Below are 21,031 nucleotides of genomic sequence, written 5' to 3' on the forward strand. Positions count from 1 at the left end.
GCCTGATGCAGGGCTTGAACCCATGAACCGTGAGGTCATGACCTGAGCCGAAGTTGGATGCTTAACTGACTGAGCTACCCAGATGCCCCCATTTTTATGTTTTTTGATTTTTTTAAGTTTATTTACTTTGAGGGAGAGAGAATCCCGAGCAGACTCCATGTGGAGCCCAGCGTGGGGCTCAGTCGCATGAACTGTGAGATCATGACTTGAGCCAACAGACACTCAACTGACCCAGCCACCCAGGAGCCCCTGTTTCTTTTTTCCTTTTTAAATCAACGTGGTTGAGGTATAATTTATATACGGCACAATGCATCCTTTTTAAAACATTGAGCTATACCTGACATACAACACTGTGTAAAGTTTAAGGCATCAAGGGATCGATCTGATACATCTATGTCACAGTATGACTGCTGTGGATAGCATTAGCAACCATCCGTGCGGTGCGTCACAGGGTGACCATTTTTTCTAGGCTGGGGGACAGTTAAAAGCCAATCACTTAGCAAGTGTAATGTTTATTGTACAGTTTTGTTGTCTCTAACTACCGTAGTGCGTTTCCAGGTCTTCCTTATCAGTTGCACATTTGCACCGTTCGACAGCATGTACCCCGATCTCTGACCGCCCAGCCCCTGGAAACCACCACTTTGCTGGCTGCTCTTAGGAGGTCTGACTTCTTTAGATTCCACATGTAAGATACAGCATTGGTATTTCTCCTTCTCCGTCTGACTTATCTCACTTAGCGTGATGTCCTCCGGATCCATCCGTGTCGTGGTAGGATGACGTTTTGTGTCATGACTGGATAAAAACGCACCCGTTTTCAAGGTAGAATTTGATGGGTTTTGACATGGGTACACCTGTATGATCACCACCAGTTAATTTTTTTTTTTTTTTTTTTTTTTTTTACTTTTTAAATCGACTTTATCGGGCTTGGCTATTTGTAGCATCCACACCGACAAATTTCTTTCCAAATAATGACACCAAGTTGCACGTGGTCTATCTATTTATTTTATAATGTTTGTTTATTTTGAGACAGAGAGAGAGGGAGGGAGAGGGAGAGAGAGACAGAGCATGAACGGGGGAGGGTCAGAAAGAGAGACATAGAATCGGAAACAGGCTCCAGGCTCCGAGCTGTCAGCGCAGAGCTCATGCAGGGCTCGAACTCACGAACCGTGAGATCATGACCTGAGCTGAAATCAAGAGTCAGACACTTAGGGGCGCCTGGGCGGCTCAGTTGGTTTAGCATCTAACTTCGGCTCAGGTCATGATCTCACGGTCGGTGGGTTCGAGCCCCACATCCGGCTCTGTGCTGTCAGCTCGGAGCCCGGAGCCTGCTTCGGATTCTGTGTCTCCCTCTCTCTCTGCCCCTCCCCACTCACACTCGTCTTTCTCTCTCAAAAATAAATAAACATTAAAAAAAAAAGATACTTTATTTTCTCTTTTATTTATTGCACAAAAAGAAATAGCATCTCGTTTTCTTTTTATTTCTTTAAGTGTAAGGCACAGGATTTTTATGGTTCTTTACTAGTTGTAAGGAGGCTCTTGGAACTACCTGTTCATGTTGGTTGTCTGTCCATTCTGCCCGGGTTTCAGTGCTCTTTTTACTTGTTTCTGCGAGTTCCTCAACCTTTATACATGCCACAGATGTCTTCTCCAAACTCCTTCCTGTCCCCAGTGCTGGAAGGTGTAGATTTATTTACATCGTACCTTTTGATAAATATTCTATTTTATGTATTTCTAGTTTTCCCATGGTTATATTCAGGATTCTAGCCATCTGCAGTTTATCGTAGCTTATGTACTTAAGCATCAATTTTAGACCTACAGTTTTAGACATACAGTATGCCTCAAATGATGCACTAGAGGCATTGCTTTTTAAAAGCAAGGATGTCTCCTTCGTTGCTCTTTTATTTTGGAAGTTCTGGAAAAAACAGTAAGACACGATGTGGAAATTGAGTAAAAAATATTGAGCAGAAAGGAAAGTACTGGATGGGTCTAGAAATCCATATTGTAGAGTTATTGCGGTCACTAAAGAGGTCAGAAACAAGATAGAAAACAAAAGCAATAACCATTTAGAACGTATGGAAATTAGATTTCGTTCACAAAACCCACCAGAAGTATGAAATAACTAGGAATAATTTTGTAAGGGATGTGTTAAAAATTATCAGTGTTGAGGGGCGCCTGGGTGGCCAGACTCAGGCTCAGTCATGATGTCACAGTTTGTGGGTTCGAGCCCTGCGTCAGGCTCTGTGCTGACAGCTCGGAGACTGGAGCCTGCTCCAGATTCTGTGTCTCCCCCTGTCTCTGCCCCTTCCCCACTCATTCTCTCTCTCTCTCTCTCTCTCTCTCTCTCTCTCTCTCAAAAATAAATAAACATTAAAAAAATTAAAAATAATAAAATAAATAAAAATAAAAAATCAGTGTTGAGAGAGAGACCCACACACACACGCAGGTAGGGCTATGCTGTGTTGTGGGGTAAACGTACTAAAGATTTCCATCCATCTCTCCCAAGTGAGGGTTTCGCTTTAATACAGTTCTGGTCACATTTTAATAGACTTTCTGTGTCTTCTGTAGGGATCAATAGGTCAAGTTATTTTGAAAAAAGCCCCAAGTCTGTAAAATACCTGGTTTTTCGGGGAAAACAAAACAAAACAAGCAAACACAACGGAAGAACAAAACTCACTGTAAAAAAATTTGCAGCGTCCAAAGGAAGAAATCACTTATGGTCCCATCCTTCCTTCTGTGATAACCAGTGGTTAATATTTTGCCATGTAGCTCTGGTCTTTGCCTAGCTACAAATAGATGTCAAACAATCTCAAATAGGTATTTTTGCACTTTAAAAAAAAAAAGATAGGATCATTTATTCTCATTATTTCCTCCAGCATAGTTTTTAAGGCCAGCTGAGTGTGCTGTAAGGCTTCCCCAGGAGAGTTCAATGCATACAGTTTCTCTACTGTCATTTCCTTATGCTAAATCCTCCAAAATGAAATTACTGTGTATACATAGAAGGACCCTTATTTTATTTTTTTAAGTTTATTCTATTTTGAGAGAGAGAGAGAAAGAGCACGCGTGCACAAGCAGGGGAAGAGCAGAGAGAGAGAATCCCGAACAGGATCCGAGCTGTCAGTGCAGAGCCTGACGCGGGGCTCCCAACTCATGAACCCGCGAGATCACGACCTGAGCCGAAATCAAGAGCCGGCCGCTCAACCGACTTAGCCACCCAGGCGCCCCCGTAGGGACGTTTCTAAGGCCCTATCTCGTCTATCTTTTTGAAGTTGTCGAAAGAATTTGACAGAATTCCAGGATCCTTTCTGGAAAGGTTGTCTGGCTTTCCAGTCAGGCAGAGATGAAGAGTGTCCATCTCAAAGGCTCAGCATGGTTAGCACGAAGGGAATGGGTTTCCCATGGAAGGAAGGAAATGTCAAGGCGTAGACTGCAGGACTGGAAAAATATGTCTGGGGCACCTGAGTGGCTCGGTGACCTGGAGTTTTCAAACACGTGGGAGTGTGGTGAAGGATTGGTCCAGGCCAGTTGGAGGACAGTAGATTGTTGGGTGGTGAGTCAGGGAGGGTTTGAGTAGAGGCATGACGTTACCCAACTGGGCTGTGCTGTGGCAGAGGGGGAGGGCTGGCCACGGAGGGAGGCTCTGGGCTGGGCATGGGCACCGTCCTCTGGATCAGCAGCGGTTAGGACTCAGTGGCGGGAATGGCTCTCTACTGAAGGGGCAGGGCAGAGACACATTGGGAACCAGATTCCAGAAGCCTTGATTGACCCTGACCAATGGGGGTACAAGAGAGAATCCGAAAGGGGCCACCGACGTTAAGAGGAAGAAGGGCTGGTTTTAGGGGCACCTGGGTGGTTCATTCAGTTAAGCCTCCAACTCTTGATTTCGGTTCAGGTCACGATCTCACGGTTCGTGAGTTCCAGCCTTGAATCAGGCTCTGTGCCGACAGCGGGGAGCCTGCTTGGGATTCTCTCTCTCCCTCTCTCTGCCCCTCTCCTGCTCGTGCACACATGTGCACACTTGCTCTCTCTCAAAATAAATAAATATTAAAAAAAAATGTAAAGGAAGACCCGGTTTCAGAGATTCTGAGTTGGAGGCACTGCTCACTTCAGAGACGATGTTGGATCTAAGGATATCGTGGGATATTGAGGGTGGCTAGGCATTGGGTCACCACATGCAATATGCAATGCACAGTTAAATTTGACCTTCAGATAAACAATGAGTAACTTTGTAGTGTAAATACATCCCAGATATCGCATACGGTATACGTATACTAAAAACAATCATTGTTTATCTGAAATTCAAACTAAACTGAGCACCTTGCATTTTTTCTTACGTTTATTTATTTATTTTGAGAGACAGAGAAAGAGAGAGAGCATGAACAGGGGAGGGTCAGAGAGAGAGGGAGACACAGAATCCCAAGCAGGCTCCAGGCTCCGAGCTGTCAGCACAGAGCCCAATGCGGGGCTCAAACCCATGAACCATGAGATCATGACCTGAGCCTAATTCGGACACTGAACCGACTGAGCCACCCAGGCGCCCCCTACCTTGCATTTTTATTTGCTAAATCTGGCGGAGGAAGAAATCAAACTAGATGCAAAACTAGCACGGCTGGAATGAAGACTGACCGCCCGTATTTCAGCTCATTCAATCTTGCATTTTGCTTTGTCATAGCCTAAAGTTTGTGGAAGGATTAAAGAAAGAGAAAGGAAAAAGCCCAGCCTACTTGATTTGATTGGCGGTGGTGAGAATCGGCCGGGGCCACGGTTCTCAGACCGCTCCCTTTGGCGGGCGGGAGCTGAGGACACCCCTGTGTGGGACAAGCGCCTGATGCCTGGCTGCGTCTAAGGGCAGAACAAACAGCTACAGTATACATGTGCACCTGTATATCTGCACACACTCAGACACGGGGATTTGCTACTCTCAGATGCTCATGCCTGCACATGCATTTAGAAAAATGCCCCGGGTGGAGGGGGGCCTGGGGGGCTCAGTCTGTTAAGCATCTGACTCTTGATTTCAGCTCAGGTCATGATCTCACAGTTTGTGGGTTCAAGCCCCACATCGGGCTCTGAGCTGTGTCAAATCTTGCTTGGAATTCCCTTTCCTTCTTTCTCTGCCCCTCTCCTGCTCTCGTGTGCTCTCAGTCTCTCTCTCTCTCAACCCAAACTTAAAAAAATTCTTTTTTAATTTCCTTGGAAAGATGCTTTAAAAAAAAATGCTAAGGGTGGCCTCCCTCTGGGGACAGGCACCCAGAGATGGGGGCTGGGTGGAGGTAAGACTTTTCATTATCATCCTTTTCTTTTTTTAAAATTTTTTTTTTCTTCAACGTTTTTTGTTTTTTTGTTTTTTTTTGGGACAGAGAGAGACAGAGCATGAATGGGGGAGGGGCAGAGAGAGAGGGAGACACAGAATCGGAAGCAGGCTCCAGGCTCTGAGCCACCAGCCCAGAGCCTGACGCGGGGCTCGAACTCACGGACCGCGAGATCGTGACCTGGCTGAAGTCGGACGCTTAACCGACTGCGCCACCCAGGCGCCCCATCATCCTTTTCTTTAAGTATGTGCATATATTACCCTTTGAAATAAACCTTTAAAACAACTGGAATACGCATTCACATAGAAAATGATTTAAGTTGTGGGGCACCTGGGTGGCTCAGTCGGTTAAACGTCTCTTGATCTCAGCTGAAGTTCAAGTTGATTGCGTTTTGCGAGTTCAAGTCCCGCATCGGGCTCTGCACCGTCAGCTTGGGATTCTCTCTCTCCCGCTCTCTCTGCCCCTCCCCCGCTTACACTCTGAATCTCTAAATAAATAAACATAAAAAAAAAAAAAGAATTAAAAACATAGGAGAAAGTGATGAGGTTGTGACACAGTTTCCCAGAAGGGCAGAGGAACATCAGTGCCCGTGGCTCTCATGTACCTTGTTCACTGTTGTGGTCCCTACAATAGTATCTGGCACATGGTAGGCACTAAATCAGTATTTGTGAAAGGGGCGAGGGGCTGGTCCAGCCATCGTGTGATCTAAGCACAGAAGTTTAATTTCACACCTGCTAGAAAGAGGCAGTAAGGGAGCCGTGTGCACGGTGTTCAGGGCCACGTCCTTCAGCACGCCCTGCGGTCATTCACGAGACATAGCTGAAGCCTTGGGAGCGAATTTATCACCGACGGAGAGAGGAGGGCAAGGTGCTTTCCCCAGCAGGGGTGGGGGCACAGAGGGGCAGGGTGGAAACAGACTGATGGAGGCGGCCAGGGGAACGTGTGCCCTTGCGATCAAGGGACAAGAGCTTCCAGAAGGACAGATGGCCGACGGCATCCAAATACTCAGCCAAGACAGCCCTGTGGCTTTTCAAAGAACGGGATGTCTGTTAGTAGTTTTTCCGGGGGGGGCCGGGGGGTGGGAACAAGGTGCCTTGTATACAGAACACCCTTCTAGCATTTGGGGACACTGCCCCCCAAGGGCAGGCTTTGGTGGGAAAGTTCTTACCCCATGCCATTTCTTTTAAATTTTATAATTTTATTTTTTGTTAATGTTTATTTATTTTTGAGAGAGATAGAGTGCAAACGGGGAGGGGCAGAGAGAGGGAGACACAGAATCCAAAGCAGGATCCAGGCTCCGAACTGTCAGCACAGAGCAGAGCTCAAGCTCACAGACTGAGATCATGACCTGAGCTGAAGTTGGATGCTTAATCGACTGAGCCACCCAGGCGCCCAGTCCCTCTATGCCGTTTCCCAGGTTGTCAGCGCTGCTCAGGGCTGAATAGTGACGGCTGCTAGACTTGGTGCCTCTAGGCCCTGACTTGGGTGACTACGGCGCTAACCTGACCCTCTGGTTTTCTACTTTCTTGTCAGAATGCTGTTTCCAAGTACGGCTCTCAGTTCCAAGGCAATGCCCAGCACGACGCCCTGGAGTTCTTGCTCTGGCTTCTGGACCGTGTGCACGAGGACTTGGAAGTCTCCTCCCGAGGGCCCGGGTCCGAGAAGGTTGGCCACTCTTTCTTTTCTTCCTTTTTTTTTTTTTTAATGTTTATTTATTGTTGAGAGAAACAGAGACAGCACATGAGTGGGGGAGGGGCAGAGAGAGAGGGAGACACAGAATCCGAAGCAGGCTCCAGGCTCTGAGCTGTCAGCACAGAGCCCGACACGAGGCTTGAACTCATGGACCGCAAGATCATGACCTGAACCAAAGTCGGTCGCTCAACCGACTGAGCCACCCAGGCGCCCCTCCTTTCATTTTAAAGTTCACAAAATCTCGGGGCGCCTGGGTGGCTCAGTGTCCGACTCTTGGTTTCAGCTCAGGTCATGATCCCAGGGTCATGGGATCGAGCCCCACGTCAGGTTCTGCACTGAGTGTGGAGCCCGGTTAAGATTCTTTTTCTCTCTCCAACATAAAATTAAAATTATGAAGTTTGAAACATCTCCTTTTTGTCTATATTCTGTGCATTAGTATGGCCGTCTGAGGCCCTGAATGCCGTTCCTTATTATTTTGAGAAGATACCGTTTTATGTCTATCACTGCTTCCTGGGTGATGTACCCCATAGAACAGGATTTCTCAACCTTTCTTCTCAAGACAGGATGGATGACTGCACGTGTACTCTTAGCATTCCCACATTTTAATGGAACCCCCAACCTTTGGGAGTAAGAAAGCACTAAATTGTTTCTAACAGCCACAGTTTATATATATATATGTAGAGAGAGAGATATCTATATATCTATATCTATATCTATATCTATATCTATATCTATATCTATATCTATATCTATATCTATATCTATATCTCACAGTTGATTTATCAGCTGTATTCTCTGTAGGCTTTGCTGAATGAAGATTAATGATAGGTTCTGCTCTAATGGTCTTTTATTTCTCACTTAAGAAAGTCAAAGCAAGAGGGGGCACCTGGGTGGCTCAGTCAGTTAAGCCTCCGACTCTTGATTTCGGCTCAGGTCATGGTCTCATGGTCCGTGAGATCGAGCCCCACACTGGGCTCTACCCTGGCAGCACAGAGCCTGCTTGGGATTCTCTCTCTCCTTCTCTCTCTCTCTGCCCCTCCTCTCCTCGTGCTTTGTCTCTCTCCTTCTCTCATAAATAAATAAATAAACATTAGGGGGGGAAAAAAGTCAAAGCAAGTGAGCAAAGTTCTTTTTTTAATTTTTAAAAAATGTTTATTTTTGAGAGAGGGAGAGAGAGAGAGAGAGAGATTGAGAGCATAAGTGGGGGAGGGGCAGAGAGAGGGAAACACAGAATCCAAAGCAGCCTCCAGGCTTTGAACTGTCAGCCCAGAGCCCAATGAGGGGTTGAAACCCACAAACCGTGAGATCATGACCTGAGCTGAAGTCGGATGCATAACCGACAGAGCCGCTCAGGTGCCCCAAGAAAGTTATTTTAACAATGTCCATGAAGATATATGCTAACTAATTTGGATGTAAATTAAAAAAAATACAACTAATAATAATGAAAAAAAACCCAATGTCTATGAAGAATCTGCTGTAATTTACAAAGGTTTCACAAGCTTTGGTAATTAATCAGGCACAGATTGCTTGGGATGTGTCTCAACACTGATCCAGATGCAGTCACAAGAAGAACTTTACTGGTTTTGTTTTAAGTTCCCATGCTTCTCATGAATCAATGAAAAAAAAAAAACCCTGGAAGTGGGTCTTTCGGGCTGTCCCCTTCCCACCCCTTTGTTATTTGCTTGGAGCCCATCATATTAGAGTAATAGTGAAGGAATAGAGGTCACAGTCTTGTAGAATGAAAGTCCAGATGTCTAACACACTCCTGATGGCTATAGTTAATCATCCTGTCTCAAATACTGGAAATTTGCTAAGAGACTAGATTTCAGGGGCTCTCACCGCACACAGAAAGGTAACCAAGGAGACGGATATGTGAACTACTTGGACTATGGCATCGTTTTGCTATGTATGTATATACCAAGGCATCATGTTGTATACCTTAACTACTGTTAAAAAAAATTTTTTTTAATGTTTGTTTATTGTTGAGAGAGAGAGAGAGAGAGAGCAGGGGAAGGGACAGAGAGACAGGGAGATATAGAATCTGAAGCAGGCTCTCGGCTGTCAGCACAGAGCCCAACGTGGGGCTCGAACTCATGAACCACGAGATCGTGATCTGAGGTGAAGTCAGATGCTTAACCAACTGAGCCACCCAGGCGCCCCATGTTCCTTTCTCTTTTAAGACAACGAGTTGGAACTTTAAGAAAAGGAGGGCATCACCATAGATGTCTCAAATAAGATTAGACCTATTTTAAGCAGTGTAATGTCATAAAAGCTAAGAGTTTGTCAGAGCTGGAAAATCCGTCCCTTCTGCTCAGGACAACAGGTTGCCAAATACAGGGAACAAGGGAAGTAGTGATTGCACGGTGCCCCTCAGATCACGTCTTGGGTGCCTTATATACTGAGTAACGTGCCGTTGATGCAGTGCTGCTAGGATCATTATCTCCATCGCATGTACGAGTAAACCAAGAATCAGGTTGAGTAACCTTCCCAAAGCAACACAGCTGAAGAAGGGACAGAGTCAGGGTTCAAGTACAAGGGGGTCCAGCTTGAAAGCCTGTGTTCTTATCTTAACCAAAGCCACCCCAGCCACCCCTAAACACATAAAGGAAAGCAAAAACATCACCACCGCAAAACCTAGGAGGACCACACACTCCAAAGTTATGGTGTTTGGGGGGATTGTGTTTCTGGGTTGTGGGATTATGGCTATTTATTCTTTTATGCACAGTGATTTTCTGTTCATCTTATTAAGACCCTTTTAGTTGCAAGTGACAGGAATTTAACTGGATCCAACTTAAGGAAAGGGCATTTATTGGCTTTATAAATGCCAACGGTATGTTATAAACTTGTGATCCCAGGCTTGTACCTGCTTCAGGTAAGGCTAGATCCAGGGACTCAGATGATGTCACTGGGTCTTTGGCTCTCTATGCCTTGTGGGCTTCATTCTCAGACCAGCTGTGCTCTTGTGATGGCAAGAGGGTCACGTAGTCTTTAGAGATTCAGAAAAACACTCAGGGAAGGATCTGATTGTCCCAGTGAGGTTCACATGTCCATTGCTGGGCAGGTGGCCCGCAGAATGGAATATTCTGATTGGACACGCCTGGGTTGTGAATAATTTGTTCCTGTCGTGCATCTAACTTGATGCCTTTCGTGCTTATTCCACTACTGACACATAAGAGACATTCACCAAACTCCTGAGTGGTTGAATCGGTTACGTAGGTGCCAGCCTCTACCGTTTGTAAGGGTGGCTCGGGTTTTATAGTGAATGAAGACTTAGGTTAAGGAAGTTGCCCAAGGTCACCTAACTTTTACTTGGGGGAAATAGAACGGAACCCGAGTCTGTTTCAAAGTGCACAGGATCTCTTTCCTTATCACGGTGTCTCGTTCCTCTTCAGTTCCCCAGCAGAGATGAGAGGACACTACAAGACCGGCTTCCTTCTGGCTGCACAGGGAAGGCGTCTTGTCCTGTGTCCCCCTCGCCACCGCTGCCCCCTCCCTGGCTGTGCCTGGTGGCTCGTCCTACCTGGAAAGTCCAGGGCTAGCTAGACAGTTGCCTTTCAGTCTCCCTCTTCTGTCCTTTGATGGTTGGAAAAGGCACTGGGCTTAAGGGCGGAGAAGATCACAGAGAGGTTAAGTAACTTGCCCCAAGCCACACAGCAAGTACGTAGGAGAGTCAGCGTCCACATCTAGGAAATGTGACTCAGGGTTTGTCAACTTCTGCACTGGGGCCAGATAGCTCTTTGCTGTGGGGGCTGCCCTGTGCGATATGCATTTGTAAGCATTCTTCTCCCCACAGGTCGTGACTCACAACCAAAGATGTCTCTAGATATTGCCACATGTGCCCCGGGGGTGGGGGGTCGGTGGGGTTAAAATCCTGAAATTTGCTCTCTCGGAAAATTGGGCTGCCTGTGGAGGCCCGGCTGGGGACGCTTGAAGGTCAGGAGCGAGCTGACACGAAACTTCATTTTCCCTCTTGCAAGGAGAGGGCCAGAGCAATTCTTTTTTTCTTTTTGAGGTTATTTCTGTTTCAAGACCTGTGAAGGCCATAGAAGCTAGGTTTATTTGAAACTGGAATAGAAAACACAGGGACTGCTTTCTTCTCTGTCATCGGAATGATTCTCAAATCCGGCGAAAAGGGCTTATTTTTACCGTCCTGTAGACACTTTCGCACAGACCGTCTTTTTGGCAATTCATTTTATAGCACTTGCACTCTTGCAGAATTAGGAACGGGATGGGGCAAGGAAAAGGCCCAAGAAGGTACCGTTTATCAAGCACCTACTATGCGCCCTGCAGGACACACACATCAGTTTTTCTATTTGAATGGCGGCATAGTGAGGTGAGGTGGATGTGTGACTCTTTTAGATGTGGAGTGAGGCTCAGAGAGATGCTCAGGGTCGCTTGGTTAGCAGAGTAGAGCCAGCCTGCTCTGACCTCCAGGTCCACACTTCTGGAACCACTCTGCTGCCTCTCAGCCCAGCCTCCCTCAGGATTTTCTCCTTCTGGACCCCACCCTGGGCGATCCTGCCCACCGCCATCCCCGGTGAGCCGTGTTAGAGGTTTTTTTTTTTGCAGCTCTCTCAGCAAAGTACCAGGGCAGAGATTGGAATCCAGGCAGCCAGAGCCTGGAGGCTAAATCTTCTTTTTTTTGAGAGCGAGAGAGAGAGAGAGAGCGCAAGCGGGAGAGGGGCAGAGAGAGGAGGGCAGAGGATCCGAAGCAGGCTCTGTGCTGACAGCAGTGAGCCCGATCTGGGGCTTGAACTCATGAATCTCGAGATCATGTCATGAGCTGAAGTCAGAGGCTCAACCGACTGAGCCACCCAGGCGCCCCCTGGAGGCTGATTCTTAATCCTGCTTGTGTGCTGTTCACTGAACTGGGTAGGGCATTGAAAAGGGGAGACATAGAATGGGAAGCAGGCTCCAGGCTCCGAGCTGTCAGCCCAGAGCCCGACGCGGGGCTCGAACTCACAAACCGCGAGATCATGACCTGAGCCGAGGTCGGACGCTCAACCGACTGAGCCACCCAGGCGCCGCCCCTTGATGGATCTGAAATTAAATTTTGGACCTTGGTATACTTCCCTCCGAACACTTCACACGTGTTCCTTTTTCCTCGGCCCTTTCCTTGGCTCTTCCAAAATGCTGGGCTTACAGCCTGGGGTGATGGGGCCACAAGCCACGATTCTGCAGCCACCAGAGGCCGTGAGAGGCAAGGCTTCCCCTAGAGCCTCTGCGGGGAGCGTGGCCTTGCTGACGCCTGCTCTGGGGCCTGGGGATGCTGATCCTGGCCGTCCGGCCTCCGGAACTGTGAGAGAATACATTTCTGCCGTTTTCAGCCCGCAGCGTGTGGGAATTTGCTGCTGCAGCCATCAGCAGTAACAAGTGAACACATAAGGGGCAGCACGGAGGGGCGTGGCAGGATCCGCGTGGGGTGAAGGGAGCTTCCACATGATGCCAGGGCACGAAGCCTGGTTTGTCTGGGGCTCGCATGAAGACTGGCTCCCGCGGAGAGGCGGATGGGGCGGTTTGGCAGCCGGAAGATGGGAGATGTGGTGTGGACGCATTGAGCGGTGGCAGCGTGCCCAGCAAAAGGCGCAGGAGGCGTAGACACATGGGGCCCAGCAGGATGGAGAGAAGAACGGGGCAGTCGCTCCAGAGATCGGAGCTGAGTCTGGCTGAGCGTGTGGGAGCTCCCAGGGCTCACGCCTCGGCTCTGCTCATTCAGCACCTTCTGTGCGTGAGGGGGTCTGGGAGGTCTAGAGACTGGCGGAGCAGTAAATTGTGGGGGACTCCCCAGAGGGGTCAGGTCCTACAGAGTCCTGGCCCAGGGAGGGGTGAAGCGGGCCCAGGAGGAGGCCAGGGCTCACTGGTCTGTGCCTAATCTTGCTTCCTTCCCTCATTTCTTTGCAGCCTCAGCCTGAAGCCAGCAGAACCCCTGAGCACCTCCTGTCCCCATCGGCTCAGCTTCCCCTAGGCCAAAGCTTTGTGCAAAGCCACTTTCAAGCCCAGTACAGGTAAGAATCTAGGTAAGGGTGGGGTGTGCTTAGCAGGGATCGCCCAGACTTAGCTGCTGGTAACTGGCCTCCCATCGCCACGCTGCCCCGAGATTGCAAAACAACAGGAACACAAGACAACCCTTCTCTCTCCCATTGGAAATCCCAGGCAGCCCCTCACTCCTTGTTGTCTCTGGCCGTTAGGATTTCTTCCTTCCCTTCTTGCTGGCTCCTGGGTCTCCCGTCTCCTCTTGAAGGGGTTCTAACAGAGTGTGAATGCGGAGGCCAGGGTTTCGCCCGCAGGCGATCACTGAGAGGTTGTTCGGTTTACCAAGTAATTTCAAGTTCGAGATTTCCCATCAGCGTGGAGGATGTAAAATATATATATATACATATACATATGTATGTATGTATATATATGTATATATGTATATGTATATATATGTATATGTATATGTATATATATGTATATGTATATGTATATATATAATTATGCAGGCTTTGCCTTCAGAAAACTTCTCCTTGAGCTCTTCTATCTGTGACAGCTGAGAGATTCCTATAAGACAGTGTATTTCCAAGTACTATAATGTTTTCATGAGACATTGATTGCAGTGAGCAGTCTAAAGTGGGGAAGAAACCTCCCTGGGCTTTCTTGGAGGAGGTGTGCCTTTTGATGGGGGCTCCGAAGGCTGAGTAGGATCGCATGGGCGGGAGCATATTCAGCAAGGACAGATAATCAGGATGCAGGGGAAACCATCGGTTACAGACAACCTCCTCTTGGTGACACAGCCCTTGGTTGCTTAGCCTACTGGGTACTTAAAAACGCTCCGAAACGAGTCTACGTTTTATTGTTGTGCATGAAGTAAGGCCCGTTTATTTCCCGAGAGATGCGGTGTGCGTACTGGAGGGAACCTAGATTTCATGGCTAGCCATGAAAGCTACGTGCAGGGTGTCTGCCTTATTTATCTTCAGGTGCCCAGGGCAGAGGCTGCTTGAAACAAAAATGGGACAGGAAAAGAAGAAGAGAGGAGGAGAAAAGAACAGCTAGAAGGAGGGAAAGGGGAACCTAAGGCCAGGGTCGGTTAGACTGCGGGGAAGGGACACCAGGTACCCCTCGTTGGTGTCTTTGCACAACGAATTTACTTATTTCTTGGCTCATAGCGTTCTCTCTTCCCTCTTCCTCTCTTGTGCACGCATGCTCTCTTTCTTCCCTTCTTTCAAGTATCTGAGAGTTGGCTGTGGTGCATGGTCCACCGGTTACAGCCAGGAGCATCACTCTTTGGCCACGAGAGAGAAATTCCAACCAAAGACCCCACATGCTCTCTAGCTATTCGATTCTAGAGATGCCCGAGATATTTACTGTTTAACCTGCTACGAGCCCCTTCCTTCTCGGTGCCAGAGTCCAGCTGTGAACCAGGCACAGCCCCTGTTCTCAAGGAGCTCACGTTCTGCTGGGGGAGGTGTTGGGTAACGCTCACACACGTCACAGCAGCTCTTTGAGGTAGTGATAATTGAAATGATAAGACACAGCTTGGGATGTGGGGGGTGGGAGGCGGCCAGCTTTAGATAAGGTCATCAGAAAGGTCTGGGAAGGCTTCTCAATAGAGGGGACATTTGAGCTGAGAACCTAGAGACAGTGAATCAGCTATTCGCATCTCTGAGGACAAGGTCATGCAGGCAGAGGAAAATGCAGAGGCAAAGGGCCCGGGGTTGGAATGATGTTGGCGCATCGAGGGACAGAAAGGCCAAGGGAGCAGCCAGGTGGGGAGGGGTGGGAGGTGAGGCTGGAGAGGTGGACGGGGGACGTGTCTAAGGTGTCCTGTCCAAGTGTGGGCTTCCGTCTGAAGGGCACAGGAAGCCACTGCAACATTTGAAGCGGGGTGTGGCTGAGGGACTATGGTGGGAGAGTGATGGTGCATGAGACCCCCCGGGGGGGGGGTGTAGCAGGGAAGATGGAGAGGAGTGCACGGGCTGGAACGTGTTCTGCATGTAGACTCAACAGGTCTCGTTCATGACTCTAAGAGTGCAAGGGGAGGGCCTGAGAGAAAGGGAGGCATCTAGGGTGCCTCCTGGGATTTTATGGGGCGTTATCACTGGCAGGTGCTTTGAGATGCGTGTTACAGGCGTGAAAGGAAAAAAGTCTTGTTTTCTTTACACCCCTCTCTCCTCCTGCCCCGCCTACAGACCCTCTGGCACCAGGCGCGTGGGCGTTTTCCCCACACCAGGCAATCCTACAGTTCTCTGTGGACACCACCTGAGTGTCCTCCAGGGTGACTCCATTCCGGACACTGTTTACCTGGACACAGCGTCCGATCTCACAGCTGAAGAGCTCAGTCCCACGAGACTGCTCCCCCCACCGGGCAAGAGTCCCCCCCGCCCCAAGTCCCGAGCTGTCACCTGTGCGTCTGACTGGCCGGCTACAGATCAGAGGTCCCCAGGGCCCCCTCCTCACGTTCGGTCACTTGCTAGAGCTGCTCACAGAACTCAGGCAAACAGTTAACTCCCTAGATCAGCAACTCATTGTAAAAGGATACAACTCTGAACAGCCAGACGGAAAAGATGCTTCCGGCAAGGTGTGTGGCAGCCGGTGCAGGGTTTCCCTGCCCTCTCCGGGTGCGCCGTTGCCCCAGGACCCCCACGTGTTCACCAGTCTGGAAGCTCTCCAGACCTCTCCTGGGAGCGTTTTTTTCTGTAGGCCTCCTTACCTTGGTGTGATTGATTACACCATTGATCCCTAGTGATTCATTCAACCTCTGGTCCTCCTTTCCTCCCTTGGAAGTGGAGGCGCGGGACTGAAACTTCCAACCCCCTCCCCCGCCCCCAACTGTTTCCCCTGGCCACCGGCCCTCATCCTCAGGTGTCTGGGGCTATCCCCGAGTCCCCTCATTAATATAACTCAGGTGTGGTTGAAAGGTGGCCCTTTCGTCCTTCTGGCTCCCATCTTTTAGGTAATTCCAAGAGTTTTAGGAGCCCTGTGCCAGGAACCAGGACCAAAACCAAATATGTATTTTCTTATTATAAATCACGTGATCACACGGTCTGTGGTCGGCGTGGGCTGAGTCAGGGCATGATTCCTGAGCAACTGACTTTAAGCCGACCAGATATATTCAAGACCGCAAGCGCTCTCTGGGTAGATTACTGTAGGATGAAGAGTAACACCTGAGGTGTTCAAGCTAAAAAGAAAAAAAAGGGGGGGACCAGTGACAGCTGAAAATACCTGCTTTGTGCCTGATAGTCTGTAGTAAAGAAAAAAAATACAGTTAGGGATGTCTGTCTGGGCGAGGGCTTTTGAGCTCTGGGAAGCGATTTTCTAGAGTGGCCAACGGATACCAGCTCCAAGCTGGTGGTGTTTCCTGAGGCCCTGGGCACTCTTCAGGGAGGGCTTGCTGGGGATGGAAAGTCGCCGCGGTATCGGCCTTCTTTAAGAGAGGATTCACTGTGGGTGAATTCAGAGACCCCTGTTCAGTGAGGGTGCCGCCTCCCTTTTAGGGTGTTGGGTTTTCGGCTTTGGCTTTGGCCTCAGGGTGCTGGAGGTTACGGGCTACAGGGAAAATAATCAGTTATTCCATATGGTTCGTACCACAACCTAAAAAAACCTCCGTGAGCTTCATAACCGCGGAGCGCCGCTGTGTTGGAGTTTGGGCCACAGGAGGGGAGGCCGTGGGAGTGCACCTGCGGGGGGGGGGGGGGGGGGGGGGGCGTGCGCATGCGCGCCTGTGGGTCTGCGCATGCGCACCTGCGTGTATTCGTTTCTTCGGGGCTCCTGGCTTTTATTCGGAGAGAAGTCTTACCTGGTCCCCGTAACAGGCAGCATTTCCCCTATGGCCGAGCGTGTTTGTGAAGGCTTTCTCACAGCCGATCTCCGAGAGGTGACATCTTACCTGTGTGTCCTCAGAGTCACCATTGCCGGTGGAGACATCGGGTCCTCTGTCCTGGGAGCAGGTGGCGCAGGGCGGGCGTGAGGGGTAGGGTGTGTCTGCGGCCGCAGGGAGAGGTCGGAGTAGGGCATCATCAAGGGCCCGGGGCTCACTTCTGGGCATTTATACTTGGCGGAAAGCCAAGGGCAGTTCTGTTGGCTTTTGCGTTGGAAGCAATTTGATGGAATTTAAGACACAAAATAGATGAATAGATGGGAAGGGGCTGGGGGGGGGGGGGGCGGGTAGCGGGGAGAGGGAAACAAACCACAAGAGACTCTTAAAGATAGAGAACAAACAGGGTTGGGGGGGCTAGATGGGGGGATGGGCATTAAGGAGGCCATTTGTGAGGATGAGCACTGGACCTTATATGTAAGTGATGAAACCCTGGGTTCTAGCCCTGAGGGAGCCGTGAAGGGCAGCAGGGTGGTTTTCTGCCCCCTCCCCCACTCCCTACCCCGTGAGAGCTTGGGGGACAATAGGACAGGGCTGCAAATGGCCGGCAGGGATGGTGAGGACATGGTGAGGTTAGAAGGTCTCCTGAGGTCACGTGTCGGGGTGGCTGAAGCCTGGAAACGTCCAGAGTCTTCTCTCTCCCTGATCTGTGGGTCCCATTCACTCTGTTGTCATTACTCATCTTTGAAAAACAGGTGTATTTCACATCCCTTCCGCAGTCTATTCTGAAGACCATACGTTTTGCTTCGCTTAGCTTTTGTAGACTTAACACAGTGGATAACTCAAAGAAAAATATTCTTTTTCATTTGTTTGCTTAAGTGCAAAAACAGGGATTTGGAAATATCCCAGTGACAAAAATACATCCTCCGGGCTTACTTCAATCTAGCTACATGATGGGTAAAGGTGGGAGAAGGATCCGGAGAAACACGGTGGCAGAGGAGACCCCACAAATGCCAGGTCCCCCTTCTCTCTGGAGCTCGATGCCTGGTATGCACCGTTTTTTACCAGGACGTTAGCATGGTTTTCCCAAAGGGAAGTTTCCCAGAGTTATTGGACATTAAAGTCTCAGGTCTGTTTTCAGAAGTCATGGATGGCTGTTAACTTGCACCCAGGAGAGCTGACCTGCTCTGGCCAGCTCACTCAGGGTCACCTGCGCCCGCACCCTGAAATCCTCAGGCTTTCTTGCTTGTCCCTGGTTTTTCCCATTTGGTCTGCTCCCAGGGAAACCACTCAAGCTGAGCTGGTGCTCTGTGCAGAGACTCTGGAAACCAGCCCGTGATCCCAGCCCCGGTTTCCTTGCTGACCGGTGTAAGAGCACAGCTGTCAGCTGGGTGGTGTTCCTTGTTCCCAAGGGAGAAGGCAGTGTAGATTTTAGGACAAGGCACGCAGCATCCAGAAATCCCTTACATCTTGGAAGAATGCATCACAAGATTAAGGAAATAAAACTGGAGTACCCGTGGGGAATATAAAAGTTGCACTTGATTTTCAGGGACCACATGCTTAAGTGAGGGAGTGTTTAGTTTGAAAAAGTTTAAAGAATATATACTGTGTGTATAACTTCTCTGAAACAATTTTTTTTATTGTCTATTCATTTTTGAGGGACAGAGACAGAGCGTGAGTGGGGGAGGGGTAGAGAGAGGGAGACACAGAATCTGAAGCAGGCTCCAGGCTCTGAGCTGTCAGCACAGAGCTCGACGTGGGGCTCGAACTCACAAACCACGAGATCATGACCTGAGCCGAAGTCGGACACTGAGCCACTCAGGCGCCCCATAACTTCTCTGAAACAGTTGATGTCCCTCATTCGTTTATACTAAAGACCGCAGGAATGGTGATGAACTTGGACCCTGGAACCTGAGCTTTGCTCTGCCGCTTAAGAGCTGTGTGTCCTTGGGACTGTTGCTTAACTTCTCTGTGCTTAGTCTTCTCATCTGCAAAATGGGAATAATACTGGCGGCTATGGGTAGTGAGTGAGTTATTATATTCACAGTGGTTGGAACAATGCCCAATTCATAGTAAACGCTGTTACAATATTAGCTATTTAGCTATTAGGCACTTTTTTATGAACTCTGTTTCCTCACTGGTACAATCAGGAGGGTGGACTCCCTCAGTGGTTCCACGTTCTGGCTGAACACTAGTGTCCCCGGGAGAGCTGTTGACATCCTGATGCCTGAACCTCTTTCCCTGCCTCCCTTGAAACAAAATCTATGGGGAAAGGGCCGAGACATTCGCATTTTTAGGAAAGCCTCCTCTGTGATTCTGGGACACAGTGAGGCTGAGAACCAGGGGAGGAGATGGTGCTGAGATGCCTTCCAGGTTGCGAGCCATCATGCCGTTTCTCTCTCGAGGGGTGTTCGCTTCCCTTCCCGTTCTCAGTGCGCTAACATGTGCAATTAAACTTTTTTTCCTTCTTTGAAAAATTGAGGTGAAAGTTCCATAACGTAAAATCAACAATTTAAAAGTATACAGTTTGGTAACATCTGGGTGGCTCAGTCAGTTAAGCAGCCGACTTCGGCTCGGGTCATGATTTCGAGGTCCGTGGGTTCAAGCCCCGCGTGGGGCTCTGTGCTGACAGCTCGGAGCCTGGAGCCTGCTTCGGATTCTGTGTCTCCCTCTGTCTCTGCCCCTCCCCTGCTTGCGCTCTTTCTCTCTTAAAAATAAATAAACATTAAAAAAATTAAAAATAAAAGGGTACAGTTTCACCGCATGGACGTTCACAGTCCTGTGTAACCACCACCTCTGTCTAGCTCCTCGCCATTTTCATCACCAGAAAGAAAACTGGATACCCCATTAAGCCTTCCTCCCCGCCCCTGGCATCCTCCAATCTGTTTTCTGTCTCTGTGGCTTTACCTATTCTGGATTTATCCATTTAGCCACTGATGGGCATTTGGGTTGTTTCTACCTTTTGGCTATTGTGAATAATGCTGCTGTGAACATTTGTGCCCAAGTATTTGTATGAGCACCTGTTTTCTTTCTTTCTTTTTTTCTTTCTTTCTTTCTTTCTTTCTTTCTTTCTTTCTTTCTTTCTTTCTTTTTCTTTCTTTCTTTTTTTCTTTCTTTCTTTCAACTTTTTATTTTTTGAGGGATGCAGAGACACAGAGCATGAGCAACGGAGGGGCAGAGAGAGACACACATACACAATCTGAAGCAGGCTCCAGGCTCTGAACTATCAGCACAGAGTCCGATGTGGGACTCAAACTCATGAACTGTGGGATCATGGCCTGAGCCGAAGTCGGACACTTAACCGACTGAGCCACCCAGGTGCCCCTGAGTACCTCTTTTCAACTCTTTTGGGGAATGTACCTACCAGGGGAATTGCTGGATTGTACGATAATTCTTTATTTCACTTCTTGAGGATCTTCTCGACCGCACATGATTGACTTTGAAACTCTGTTTTTGGCCCTCACAGATCTTCCTTGACCTGTCCCCACTGCCTGAAACAGAGCAACACCTTCGATCCTTTCCTGTGTGTGTCACTACCTATCCCCTTGCGCCAGACGAGGTACGTGAGCTTGAATCCCTGTCCTTAGGCCCTCCTGGGTACCTTCTGCCTTGCACCTACTAGTTCTATCTGTCTGGCTTCTCAGCCAGCGTCTCTCTAGAAACTAGCCTTGCAAAGCTGGTGATGGTCAGTTGTTGAATGTTGACACCGTGAAAGGCTACCGCGTCCCTTCTTTGGCCGCAGAAGAAACTATCCACAGCGCTTCTGTCTGTCGGCACCGTAGCCAGGCTTTCGTCTCTGGCCTGCTGGGAAGCTGGCACGGGCCTGTCACTACCTCCCGGCAGACCAGGGGCCAACCTATAAAAAAAAAAAAAAAAAAAAAAATTTGTCGCCACCTGCTTCTCCCTGCTTTGCTTCCAAATCCTTTTTGCTCTTTGTGAAGGTGTAGGAAGACGGTTTCTTTCAGGAGCAGAGAAAAAGGGAAGGGGGTGTCGAAGGAGAGGAGAAAAACAGAAGAGAGGAGGGTAGGGTTCAGTAAGAGGCATGGTGGGCTGGGCTTTTACAAGTAAGAGGCACGTAGTATAGGAGTTCTAGAAGGCTGGGTCTTGGCATGTGACCGCTAAGACACCTGGCAATGTCGGCCTCGTGGCCGTTTGGTGAGCACTGCATTGGCACTGAGACGGCTCTCTCCCTCGTTTTCTCCGAAAATATCATCTCTTGTGCCCTCCGCTGCTGACCTCC

The 21,031-nt window shown here is 49.0% G+C and overlaps 1 protein-coding gene across 6 annotated transcripts in view; it reads left to right on the top strand.

Annotated features, from left to right (window-relative positions):
• USP43 (ubiquitin specific peptidase 43) overlaps positions 1-21,031 on the top strand; it is a 63,559-nt gene that overhangs the window by 4,511 nt on the left and 38,017 nt on the right. For 5 of the 6 annotated variants that reach the window (XM_053211871.1, XM_053211867.1, XM_053211869.1 and 2 more), the window contains exons 2-4: positions 6,840-6,971; positions 12,900-13,003; positions 20,258-20,350. In XM_053211871.1, the coding sequence (XP_053067846.1) occupies positions 6,840-6,971; positions 12,900-13,003; positions 20,258-20,350 (329 nt within the window). The remainder of the gene's footprint in view (positions 1-6,839; positions 6,972-12,899; positions 13,004-20,257; positions 20,351-21,031) is intronic. The other variant, XM_053211870.1, reaches the window with a different exon arrangement.

This window comes from Acinonyx jubatus, chromosome E1 (genome assembly GCF_027475565.1).
Source record: "Acinonyx jubatus isolate Ajub_Pintada_27869175 chromosome E1, VMU_Ajub_asm_v1.0, whole genome shotgun sequence".
Taxonomy (NCBI): Eukaryota; Metazoa; Chordata; class Mammalia; order Carnivora; family Felidae; genus Acinonyx; species Acinonyx jubatus.